At 37.7% G+C, this 13,306-nt stretch overlaps 1 protein-coding gene across 1 annotated transcript in view; it reads left to right on the top strand.

The window, feature by feature from the left end:
- LOC136837435 (pentatricopeptide repeat-containing protein 2, mitochondrial-like) overlaps window positions 1-13,306 on the top strand; it is a 34,152-nt gene that overhangs the window by 9,432 nt on the left and 11,414 nt on the right. The window contains exons 3-6 of the mRNA XM_067102214.1: window positions 688-790; window positions 5,621-5,815; window positions 8,932-9,120; window positions 12,014-12,136. Coding sequence (XP_066958315.1) covers window positions 688-790; window positions 5,621-5,815; window positions 8,932-9,120; window positions 12,014-12,136 — 610 coding nt within the window. The remainder of the gene's footprint in view (window positions 1-687; window positions 791-5,620; window positions 5,816-8,931; window positions 9,121-12,013; window positions 12,137-13,306) is intronic.

Below are 13,306 nucleotides of genomic sequence, written 5' to 3'. Positions count from 1 at the left end.
TCCAGCACTCAGTGCTGGAGTCAGCAAATGTTTTTTATAATAAAATAAATTTTTTGGGTACTTACCCTCGTCATTGAAATCCCTCCCTCTTCCCCCCTTAAGAGATTAAGAGAAGAATGACAACCAAAACATTTGCTGCCTTACCCCCACCCTCCAAAGAGTTGGGGGTAACTATTGGGAGTGTTTGTTAACGATTGTTTCGGTTTTAACGCTTGTCGAACTCATGCCAAGTATCTGAAGACAAAGCAAATGATAGAGGGTATGTACCTAAAAAATTGATTTTATCATGAAAATAATTATTATTCTTAATAATTAAATAAGATTAAACTATTTAACTTTAAAATTACTGTAAACCAAAATTAATATACTATCATGAAAAGGATCCTTACACTGACTGATCAGAGAAAACATTACTAAACAAAAATGCAGGCAGGAAGAACTCATTTGACTGTAAATATTCACAATGTGGCAGATACTGAAGTCTGATAGGATTAATATTCTTTAATAGATTTGCTACTCAAATTTTGCATTGTGTGGCTTGTCCGTCCTTTCAAGCTTGATACTAACATTTTTCATGGGGTTTTCACTGGAATATGGTTTTTCTTATTGCTGTTTATGTGAATATTTTATTATTAATTTGCATATCAAAATTTGTGTGATATTATTTGTTTATATCCTTCTTGGCAGGTTTAACTCACAGAATGTTGGGCTTCGTTTTGGTGTGTATATTTTTGGACCAGTAGTCATGCGCATGTTTCATTACGTGAATCAGCCACAGTATATGTTGCAGGTATATATTACTATTTTTCCTTTTTCCTGTACAGTACTGTTATTTTATATAACCCCCTCTGAGTGGGAAAGCTGCTAAAGTAGTTAGCAGTAATGAGTTACTGTGATTTTATGTGCATTGTACTGTACAGTATACTGCTTTAAAATTGCAGCATATTGATACAGAAATGTAAGAGTATAATAATACCATATAGGGAGTACTAATGTAGCATAATTTGCTACATAGAGATCTGGCTGAGCTACTTTAGCACAGGTGTGTTTTTGTTAATTTATTTGTTTATAAGTAAATGAAATGTTAAAAAATACAACAATGTATTTACAAGACAAATACACAGCTGGTGATGTAAAAATGAATGACTTTGTGTTAATCTAATGTTGTCTGACTGGTTCTATATTGTCCATTTCATTGTTCAGTGGAACATTTGTCTGCATATAGATAGGGTCCCCCTTTCAGTACAGGGCGCCACCTTCATGACAATTAGTGTCTATGAGTCATGTCCTTTGCAGACGAGGACATTTAAGCTTCGTGAAGAAAGCTCCTTCCTCTTAGGCAGCTTGAGCATTGGCTAAGAAGATAGAAGACTTCCAGTTTTTTGATGAGAGACATTGCCTCGGTTTTGTCTCTGAGTCCTGTCTTGTGTGGGCAAGGATGACAGATTTTTTTTTAGAGATTTGCGCTCTTTATAATGAAATCTCAAAAAGAGAAAACTTGGGTGCTCTTTTACTACTGAGGGAGTCACACAATCTCATTCAGCCCTGTTATTTTTGCCTCCAGGCCTATAGCACCTCTTCCCTCAGGACACAGTTGAGAGAATTGAGTCTGTTCTGCAGAAGGATTTGTCTGAGTTTGACAAACCCGCAGTTATGCCTGTGTCTAGACTTCTGTGTTTTCCATATGTCTTCGGCCTGTACTTGGTGTGAGAAAGTCCGTTATAATCAAGTCCGCTCGAACATCTGAGTGTCTGCTGACTGTCAAAGAGTCTGCAGTGTCGGTGGCTATAGTACATTCTCATCAGCCTTGCATTTGGTGCCTAGCGCCGTCCCTTACGATGCTCTTGATTGGCTAGTGGTCACCTAATCACAGTGCTGGAAAGTGGCCAGTCTGCAGTCTCTCTCAAAGCTCCAGAGAGTGAACATGTCCGCTCTGACACCTGGGGAACATGTCTTTCAAAAGTTATAACTTTCATTACACCTCAGTTTTACCCAAAGAATAGTAGTGTTTCCCAATTTCATCACTAAACATGTCAAGCCAATGGTTGAAGGATTATAATGATATATGAATTATTTACTTCAATAAACTTAATGGTAAGATATTTGGTAGTGAAATAAACAAGAAATTTTTAAAGATAAAATGTATTCTTTCATTCTTTACATGGCATCGCAGTGCATTCATCATTTATCATCTTGTGTCTCATAAAATTTCGTAGCTTAAATGTCATGGATGGCAATGCTACCTAAAAAGTATAGGTAGGGCTATCAATATCAAAATAACAAGCAAGCGAAAGCAAGAGATTCCTCAAGAAGTAAGGAATGGGTAAAGAACTGGCTGGTTACCTTGGATAAGCTATAGTCTGCGTGCATCCCTGCACATTTTAATATTCTTAATTGCTTGCTTGTTATTTTCATATTGATTGATAGCCCTACCTATACTTTTTAGGTAGCATTGCCATCCATGACATTTAAGCTACGAAATTTTATGAGACACAAGATGATAAATGATGAATGCACTGTGATGCCATGTAAAGAATGAAAGAATACATTTTATCTTTAAAAATTTCTTGTTTATTTCACTACCAAATATCTTACCATTAAGTTTATTGAAGTAAATAATTCATATATCATTGTAATCCTTCAACCATTGGCTTGACATGTTTAGTGATGAAATTGGGAAACATTACTATTATTTGGGTAAAACTGAGGTGTAATGAAAGTTATAACTTTTGCAAGACATGTTCCTCAGGTGTCGGAGCAGAGATGTTCACTCTCTGGTGCTTTGAGAGAGACTTTAGACTGGCCACTTTCCAGCGCTGTGATTGGGTGACCACTAGCAATCAGGAGCGTCGTAAGGGACAACGCTAGGCACCAAATGCACGGCTGATGTGAATGTACTATAGTCTGCATGGTTGTCTGTGAGTCGGGACGAGGATCTGTAAATTTCCTTGGTTGTCTGCAAGTCCATACAGTCGTCAGCGAATCTGCACAGCCCGCAATGCCCCTTTTTCCTCTTTAAAGGTTATCAGGGCTCACATTGTAATTGAAATAAAAGCGGATGGAACCATAACTGACATTTCAAACTTTCAAGGTCAAGTAGGAGGCCATGTATAGAGTGTCTGGAGTGTTTGGCAAATCTTCATGAAGAATCATGGGTAATGATGGTTTTCAGGGAAGGATACTTTTTACCTTTTGCTGGCATTCCTGATATCCTTCCTGGCCCACCCTCTTCACATAGAGAAGTTGTGAGTTTTGGAAGACAAGATCAGACAGTTGTTATACAAGGAGGCATTTGAGCCAATTTTAGACTAGTCACCAAGATTTTACCATTGACTTTTTCGTATTCTTAAGGTGGGGGCGACTTGAGGCCAGCGTAGGACATTTCCCAAGTTTGTTCGGTTTACTCCATTTTTGATGAAGTCATTCAGTTTGGCCTTAGTGGCCTTCTGGTGTAAGTTTCTTTATAGGGTTGGCTTGTTAAATGATACAATCCTTTCCTTTTTACTGCACTTCTTGTCTTTTGCTGCACTTCCAGGCAGATCAGATGTGAAAATAATTTTCTCTCTTCAGTGTTCCAAATCTGATTTAGTTGGGGAATAAAGAGGAAGCCCTCCAGTTAGATCCTTTATGATTTGTGTATGCAGAATTAAGCCTATAGCAATAAATGTGCATAATTTATTCTGCGATGTTAGAAATCCAAATATTCTTATATCTAGATATACTATGTTTGTGATTATATGTTTGGCAGGTTGCTAAGCTTATTGTAATTAGGTGGAGTCCTTCCCATCTGTTCTTAAGCTGAAGGCACACGAATTGAGAAATGTTGCCACACCTTGATTTCATAAAGAATTTATCTTACATTAAATCTCTTAGTTGCTGCTGGGACCACTTAGCTTGAACCACAGTAAAGAAATTGCTTCATTTTCTGTTTTAAAATCTGGTTACTAAGTTATGGGGGTATTAGTGTGCACATGTGTATATGAGCTATTAAGTAAGTATTTTAGTTTAAGCTGGTCTGTCCTGACAGTGTGCGCCACGATCTTTTTTATGAGCTTACAGTCTTTGCTGTACTTTAAAGGAGATCCCTCTGTAATGGAACTTCCAGACATGGTACATTTACCCCGTAAGGTCCATTATCTGTGATGTCAATCCTTTATGGAGGCAGGCATTGCCAATGGGATTACCTGCTTGTCTTGCAGCAGACAAGAGTCATCCTTTAGTTCATTTTCTGTGGGCTGGGTTTAATTTGATAGTCAACCAAATGAATGTTAGGAAAGATTCTTAGAAATAATACAAATTTCCATAGTAAAGTTGGTTATTTTTATACTTACCTAACATTTGTAGTGCCCGCCCAGCTTACTGGCAGTCCGGTGGGTAGAAAACTTAACTGAGGCTTAGAAAACAGAGTTGAAGGGAAGGCAACTGGATGATGAGATAGACTGATAAGCCTGGTACAACCCTCTTTTATTTTTTCTCAGCTGCCAGTCGCCCAATACTTGTAGCTATGTGAGTGTTAGGTAAATATAGAAATAACCAATTTTAATATGAGAATTGTTATTTTTATTTTCAATAATCGTAAAAATGTGCCCACCTCCCAGTCTCATCTGTTTTTGCTGTGTCAGCGATTGTTTAATGCAAAAGGATGAGGGAGGCAGTTACTACCTACCATTGGGTTGTAGACATATATTGTAGACATATACGCATGAATAGTTGTTTCATGCTATTCTACTGTTTCTTTCTTTAGGACATCAAAAGATATGTTTCTGGAGGAGTTCAGTAATGGGAATAAAGCTAATTATGATGGATGAGTTTGTATGACATCTTCATAATTGTAAGAGTTACCTTCTCCAAGTCCCACTTGGAGTTCATTGTTCATGCTTCATGAATATTGATTATGGTTATTACTCTGTGTTTGCACAGTGACTACTATCTTCCTTATCTGGATTATTTGTTGACTATGAGCGTGGTTTTTTTTATAAGTAATGAGGTTGTCAAAACAAATTATTTTTACACAAAAGATTCCATACTTTTAGTGATCAGTATGAAGAATACCATAATCCCTGGAGGCATCTCAAGATCCAACTTTATGTCTCTCTTGTGTAATATGAATAATGGAGACTGAATGAATTGATACCTCCCACTTAAGTAATGACTCGTTTAAGATAAGAGGTTTCTGAATTGTAAGGACAGACTTTTGATTATTTTTTATGGGCTTTACATTGTGAGGACATGAACTTTTGGATGATTTTTATAGGTTTGTACATTTTAGGGACACAAACTTTTTCTTATTTTCCCTGTATTGTTGGTCAATGTGAATTTAAACTTAGTTTAAAGTATAACATCATTCTTATTGATAAATACTTTCTAATTAAAGGCAGTTTGAATTGGAATTTATATTGACAAAACCTATTAGTAATGAAGCTTTCTTTAAAGCTACAATAATTGAGAAAGATTATGGATAAAAATTAATACTAAACCAGTTTTATGTCTTCTTTTTTTATTTCATGAACTGTATTATTGTGCATTGTAACGTAGCAAAAGGATTGATTTGATAATGTTTCTCTTTGTTAGAATTATTATAAATAGTTCAGGGTGAGTAAATATTGTTAAAACTTTGCAGGCTTTGAAATCAAAAGAACTTGAGGGATTTTTTGATCAGATTGCATCATACCAGTTGGCAATAGATCTACTATATAAAGGAGGCTTGTACCAGGATGCTATAGATATTTTTGAAGAACTTCAGGAGAAGAGACTTAATGGCATAAAGTATCCAAAGAACTGTTTGACTCTTGCCATGGCAGCATGTTATAAAATCGTAAGTATTTTTCCATTTATCTCAACCCCATCAATCAAATCATTCCTACTTTCAGCCTCAAATGTTTCCAACCACACTGTCTGTTTTCCAGACAGAAGATTAATTGTTTATATATGTGCCATCTGTACCTATCAGTAGGAACCAAGAGTACTTCACTGTTTGTGTGTCTAGTGATGAACACAACTTTCCTGATATTTAAAATGGACAAAAATTACACACTAACACTGACATAACTTTACACTGTAGACGGTAAGCTCGAGTGAGGGATTGGTCAGGGTGATAACACCAGTCCAAGTGTGCTTTATGCATTGTCATTGTTATTAAGTAGTAAATCAGACCACTGAGTCAAAATACTTATCTCACAGAGGGCTGGCCAGAGTATAATTTGTCCTTGAGTTACAATGTTTTGAGTTGTGGTACATTGAAGTTACGATGGCGATATCAACATGACAATAATGAAAATATTTTAAATCTCGTGCAGCGGGCACAGGCAGCAGCGTACGATGTACAATACGTTGCCCCGAGAGGCTGGGATGTCTGTATCTGTCACCCTGATCAATCCCTCGCTCGCGCTTACCGTCTACTGTGCAAAGTTATGTCAGTGTTAGTGTGTGATTTTTGTCCATTTTAAACTGTTTAAAATTCAAACTTGTGTAAGATCAGCATGTCTTCCAAATGCCCAAGTGAGTCTCTTGCTGGTGGTGTGATGAAGAAGAGGCATTCCATCACTTTAGAGCAGAAAATGAAAGTTACCAACCAGCATGCCGCTGGAAAGGCAGTCATTGCCATCGCACGTGACGATCATCTATCGCAGTCAGTGGTATCCACCATCATTAACTACAAGAAACAGATAATGGACGCTGTAAAGGCATCTGCTTCAGTTCATTCGACAATTATAACAAAGAAGAGGACAGGGCCTCTGGAAGAAATGGAGCAGTTGCTGGTCACGTGGATGGAGGACCAGATAAAAAAGCACATGCCACCCACTCAGCTTCATGACTATTCAAACAAAGGTGTGCTTGCTTTTCAAGGATCTAAAGAAATGCTATGATGATACCCACAACAAAGATTTTGTAGCAAGTCATGGATGGTTTCAGCATTTCAGAACCTGCCATAATTTTCATAGTATGAAAATTAGCTGTGAAGCAGCAAGAGCTGATGCTGAAGGAGCCACTAAATTTAAGGATGCTTTGCATAAGATCATTGTTAATGAAGGGTACTTGTCAATTCAAATCTTTAATGTTTATAAAACAGGACTGTATTGGAAGCGGATGCCTGAATGGCCCTACATCCACAATGAGGCAAAAATGATGCCCGGGTTTAAGGCATACTAAGATCGACTGGCTCTTCTGCAGGGGGGGAAATGTGGCTGGGTATAAACTCGAGCCATTCATGATTTATCACTCTGCAAATCCGAGGGCATTAGCAAGAATCAATAAACATATGTTGCCTGTGCATTACCAGCATAATAAGAAAGCATGGATGGCTGCACTCCTATTTGAAGACTGGTTTGTTCATTGCTTTATTCCAGAAGTGGGGGAATATTGTAGGGAAAACAACATCCCCTTCAAAATTCTGCTGATTCTGGACAATGCTCCTGGTCCCCCTCAGCACATCGGAGATACTAACGAGAATGTAAAAGTTGTGTTTCTGCCACCAAACACAACTTCTCTCATACAACCCATGGATCAGGGTGCTGTGGCTACATTCAAGGCCTATTATCTTTGGAACACATTTGTACAGGCTGTTGAGGGTATGGATAATGAGGACAAAGAGCTCAGAATTTTCTGGAAGGAATTCAATGTTCTGAATGCCATTCTGAACATCTGAAGGGCTTGGAAGGAGGTAACGAAAGAGTGTATGAATGGGTTTTGGAAAAATCTGCTAAAAGTGTATGTGAACTCATTTAAAGGTTTCAGTAAGGATGAAGCAGTTGTGGAAATTAATAAAAAGATCATGTCACTTAGGAAAAGTTTAGATTTAGAACATGAAGATGAAGATATCCAAGAACTCATAGATGTCCAAGAGGTAGAGCTAATGGCAGAAGATTTAATTGAACTTGCAGAAGAGAGAAAAAGAGCAGAAGAGGAATTAGAAATTGAAGAAGAGCCAGTGCAAAAGTTTATGATGAAAACAATGGCAGAGGCATTTGCCTCAATTGAACATGGAATGAAACTTTTCAGTAATGTGGATGTGAACTTGGAACGACTTGCTAAAGTTGAGAGAGGACTTCAAGATGTTCTTGCAAGTTACCGAGTCATTTATGAAGAACGAAAAAAATGCACTGTGCAAGCTATAATGGATTACTTCCTTAAGAAAATAACTCCAGTGCCATCGCCTTCCACCACATTTGAGCCTCAGCCCTCTACATCTCGTGACGACTCTTTTGCCGAAATCATACCCCCTGTAACACCTGAACTAACAGCCGAAGCAATAACAGCGGAAGAGGAGCGAATTGATGAACCTGCTGCTTTATCATTGCCATCCTTCTCCTCTGATATTTAGTTCAACATAGCCATCAACAGCCTGGCATCATTCAAGTAAGCTGACAATGGACTGAATCTTGGTGAGTACAGTACACATCCAATTCTTGTTTGTGTTATGCAGTTTCTCTGTGTGTATTATCATTAGTCTTGTTCAATGGTGCACTGGCTGTGAAATCTCCAATCTGCATTGAATAGCCAGACCAATTAGAAATAAAAAATAACTAACAGTACAGTACAGATATGTATAGATTATATAGCGTACAGTAGGCTAGGCTGTCTCCAAGTTACGATAGTTTTGAGTAATGATGGGGTCATTGCAACATATCCCCATCATAACTAGAGGACTACCTGTAATGGGTCCACCTTTTTCTTGAGATAAGGCCAGCATACTTACTTAAAGAGATGAGTGGTGGTCATACTGATGTCCTCAAACTTACAGGCCATGTATAAGTTAATTTTGGAAAAGTGAGGGATTATTACAGGTACTGGTTCGTCAGATAACTTCAGTACTTGTAAACAAGTAATGAAGATTCAGTTGCTTTTTCCTAGGGAACTGCTCATATTTGTTTAAAATATGTGCTTGTGTGAACAAGGTCCATTTTGCTTAAAATGTTTACTTTCTCTTTTCAGAACACTCCAGAAAGCTACCAAAAAATGATCGAAATTTTTGAAGGGTCACAAGAATATGGTACTCACCTCAATGTACGAATTATTTCATTTGCATCAGCACTTGCATTAAATCAGGGTTTCCCTCATATCTCCTTAGAGATCCTCTCTAGAGCATTTAATGTGAGAAAGATCGCCATTATGAATTTAAAAGTAAGTAGTAGGTATGATGAGTTTATGTTGTTTTGAAGGTTAAAGATTACTGCTTCTTTGAAGTTCATTTTACTTTAAACTTACATAGATAGATGTGGAAAGAACTAAAATGAAAAATGCAAGAAAATATGTTTCAAGCAGTCCAGGAAGTTAAGATATATGTAGACCTGGTTTTAGGACCAGGCAGTGGGTTAAAACATTTTTGAGAGTATTTAACCCTTAAACGCCGAGCCTCTATTTACAAAAGTGTCTGTCATTTGCACCACAAAGACCCGCTCCCAAAAGGCTTCCAATTACTTGGTCCCTGAATGGGGTGCTTAGACGTATATCAACTCCTCAGTTCAGCAGACCCAATACAATCACAACTCGCATGATGCAAAAGGCAGTCTTCTTGATTGCGTTAGCATCAGGGCCTCGTATTAGTGAACTGAGCTTTCTTAGACGTGGACAATTCATCACGCAAACAACTGACCATCGATTATTAGTATCCCCTGGCCCATCTTTCCTGGCCAAGAATGAGAATCCTTTAAGAAGGAAATCTATTCTGATAAGGAAGCTCAATTTAACATACAAAACATATACCCGGTTCAAGCTCTTAAGGTTTACCTAGATGTCACGGCAAACACCCCAGAAGGTCCGATTTTCCTACATCTTAGCACAAATAAACCACTCTCTCTACAAGGGCTAAGAATAATTTTAGTGTCCCTCGTTAATAAGGCAAATCCAAACTCCTTTCCTAGGCCACATGATGTTAGGAAAGTAAGTTGACTCCCATATTCACTTGGGATGCGTACCACAACCCCCCTGCTAATAGCTAAAATCCGTGAATACTTGATACCCCTCTAAAAATGCTTATAACTGCCTATTTTGATAGTTTTATCACTGCATTTAGCCATGAAAATATGAAAATACAGTAATTAATGAATATTTCTCTATGAAAAATTCAGCAAATAGGGGAATTTTCTGTGAATAATGTGTATATACATTCCACAGAAAAATTCGAAACCGCGAATAGGCGGGGGTCCACTGTATGTTGGCCTTCTTCAGAAATGTCTCTTTCAAAGAAGTCTCTGAATGTACAGGGTGGTCATCAGAGACAGTATTCTTAAAACATTATTGCTACAAGCTAGAACAGATTTAATTACACTGTGTATCAGTAGGTGGTATGGTCAGTCCTAACACCACAGGCACTACAGTGGAAAACCAGGGGTCCCCTTGACGGGCAGGTATGCTAACTATCGCTGGGGAAGATGCGACAAGACTGCAACCAAACCCAGCATGCTTAGGCAAGTCACTGTAGAACTTCACCCTAAAACATAAGTTCGTGTTTAGTTTTTTGTTCTGTGTTACCAAAACCTGAGGGGTATTTGGAAACTTGTGGCTGACATTGGATCAGAAATGTTTTTTCTTTGGGTTGTTGGGATTATAATTTTAGAGCTTAAGCCTTTTCGTCACCTGTCAGTTTCTTTGTAAAGCTTCTTGAGGACGAAACAAGCGACTACACTATCAAAAAACAGGTTTTGATGTAGGAAAAACCTATTTTTGGTAGTCGCTGTTGAGTCCTCAAAACCCTCCCACTTCCTTGATGAAAAGGCATGGGATTTGGGTAAGGGATCATCCTGCATTGACCAGCAGAAAGTAATGGCTTCTTGGTCTCCATGCGGGTCTGTTTGTTGACAATATGGCAGACTGTGCATGCAAATTAATCACTTCTTCTTCTAGCAGGTTTTGACAATGGAAACAACCCGGGTGCAGCTTCACTGAAGATGGTGGAAAGTGCCCTCTTATCTTTGAGTTCATAACATACTCCATCACATGTTATAGTGTTTATCACTAAGACACATACTGGCCACGAGACCAACTAAAAGAGAATTCTTGGATATTAATTTGCTCACCATGGATCTCTGGTAGACCATGGAAGGGTAACTCCTTGAGGACTCAACAGCGACTACCAAAAATAGGTTTTTCCTATGTCAAAACCTGTTAATTGCCATATATGTTCTTTTGTATAGTATTAATGATTTGCAACCTTGATACTCTTGCATTTTTCTCTTTTCTTCTTGCCCTGCCCTTTGTACTTTGATATACAGGTAGTCCCCAGTTATCGGTGATCCTGTTTTACGGTGCTTGTCTAGCGGCAATGATAACCGGATTTTCGACACTGATTCCTGGTTATCAGCGCCAATCTCCGGTTATCGGCGCTGATCTCGGTTATTGGTGGCGCTGATCCCTGGTTATCGGCACTGATAACTGGATACCAGCACCCATAACCAAGGATCGGCGCTATTATCACCGATTTTCAGTTGTTGGCGATTTTCGGTTATTGTCACACAGTCGGGAACGTAACCCTGCCGATAACCGGGGACTGCCTATATACATGTTTATTTACATGTAACTACACTAGGTACTTCTGTGTTTGATGTTAACAAAAACAAATAATTTTGCCTAGACCACACTCTTTTTCTGTTTTTTATTTTTATAAGTTGTTCCCAGCATATAATTGATTTCTGTGAAACTGGAACTCTTGAAGATATTTCTAATGCAGAGACAGCTTTCCTGAGACTAAGTATCAGTAAGAAAATGCTACTGTAAAGTTATCAGACCTATTTCAGTCTTTCAGAAATGTTCTCCTCAGGTTTATGCTAATTCATTTACACTCTGTATCTGCTTAGATCACTGAAAAGGTCTTATGAAAAGGTGATGAATCTGTATTCGTGAATCATATTTTAAAAGCTTTGGTATTCAGGTGAAAAAGTATTTTAATAATTTGATAAGAATATTTTCCATAAAAATACACATTTAAAGTTGATTAACTTTTACATTTGTGTTCTTGGTATACAGTATGAAGTTAAGAAAGCGTAACTTTCCTTCTGAGAATAGTCTTTTTTTTCAGGTGTTGTCACTGGTAGAATTAGGCAGAGTTGAGGATGCTCTACCAATCCTGAGGTCTGTGTTGAGAGTTGACCTTCCAGATACATTTTCAAGAGGCGACAGTCAACAGATTCTCAGAAATACAGTAAGATTACTCTATAACTAACTTATGTCTGCATTTTATGGACATTTTATTAGTATTCTTTAGTTCCTAGTGTTTTCACTTGGAAGTGGAGCACTTTACAAAGATTACCCATTGGTAATATTGCTTTGTTTTCTAGTTGCCTTAGTCAAGCTCTTCCATACCTGTGTCAAAGCACCTTTATTTTATGAATTTAGCAATGTTGGATCACCCTTTGCCTTTCATTTTTTTTTTTTTTGTCTTTTTGCTTTCAAATTTGTCTATTAACTAGTATTTTTTCTTTTCAGTTTTGATTCATTAAACCCCATTGCTTTTATGTAGCCTTTCCTGCTCCTGAGTGAAATTCCCAGACACTCCATTCTCAGAAGAAAAGAAGAAGAATTCTTAGTAATGGCATATATCCTGGTTCCATAGGCCCACTTGTGGTAAACTTGTCACCTGCTGCACGTTTGCAGACCTTTCCACAGCTTGATCTCTCCCAGATGTTGATTGCAATGATTGGAATCCTCTTTACTTCATTTATGGTTTCTCTTTAATTATCACTCGTAAATAATCATCATTGCTTTGGTGAAGGTTTTTTCAGTTGTGAAATCCTACTTTTATCAGGTGATAACAGTGCAAAAAGTGAGGCTTTTTCACTGCTGATTCAGTTGAGCTTTGTTTGTTGTAAGTACCTTTCATGTGCTATTTTCCAGCTGTAATGTAAATGCTGTTCTTTTGGTTTTACAAGCAGGAATTACTGTTCACATTTTTTGGATTTTTTCCATTTATTAGTTTAGGTTTTTTGTTAACCAGTTATTGACTCAGTGACAGAGGTGTGTGCCTTACTGTTTTTTTTTTTTGCAGTAACACGGTTTTGTGTATATTCCATGATGGTGTAGGCAAGTTTTCTGTGTGTGAGCAGTTGTTCTTGGTTGCACTTATTTGTACTTTAGCCTACAAAATTACTTTTTTTCTTGCCAGTGTGCTTCTGATATTGGTCTTTGTTAAAATTGCTGTCATTATCTAACATTTACTTTGGCTGAGTGTTCAAAGATTGATTGTGTGATATATGTAATTTGTTTTTGCGATACTTTTACTGGTACCCGGACTTTTTGTCGTTGGATATTTCGTTGGCGGATATTTCGTCGAATAAACCTTTCGCCGTTGGACGCTTAGTTTAACTAACGTTTT

The sequence above is a fragment of the Macrobrachium rosenbergii genome, chromosome 59 (assembly GCF_040412425.1).
Source record: "Macrobrachium rosenbergii isolate ZJJX-2024 chromosome 59, ASM4041242v1, whole genome shotgun sequence".
Taxonomy (NCBI): domain Eukaryota; kingdom Metazoa; phylum Arthropoda; class Malacostraca; order Decapoda; family Palaemonidae; genus Macrobrachium; species Macrobrachium rosenbergii.
Note: the sequence above shows the minus strand (reverse complement) of the source record. Positions and strands in the feature narration are given on the sequence as shown.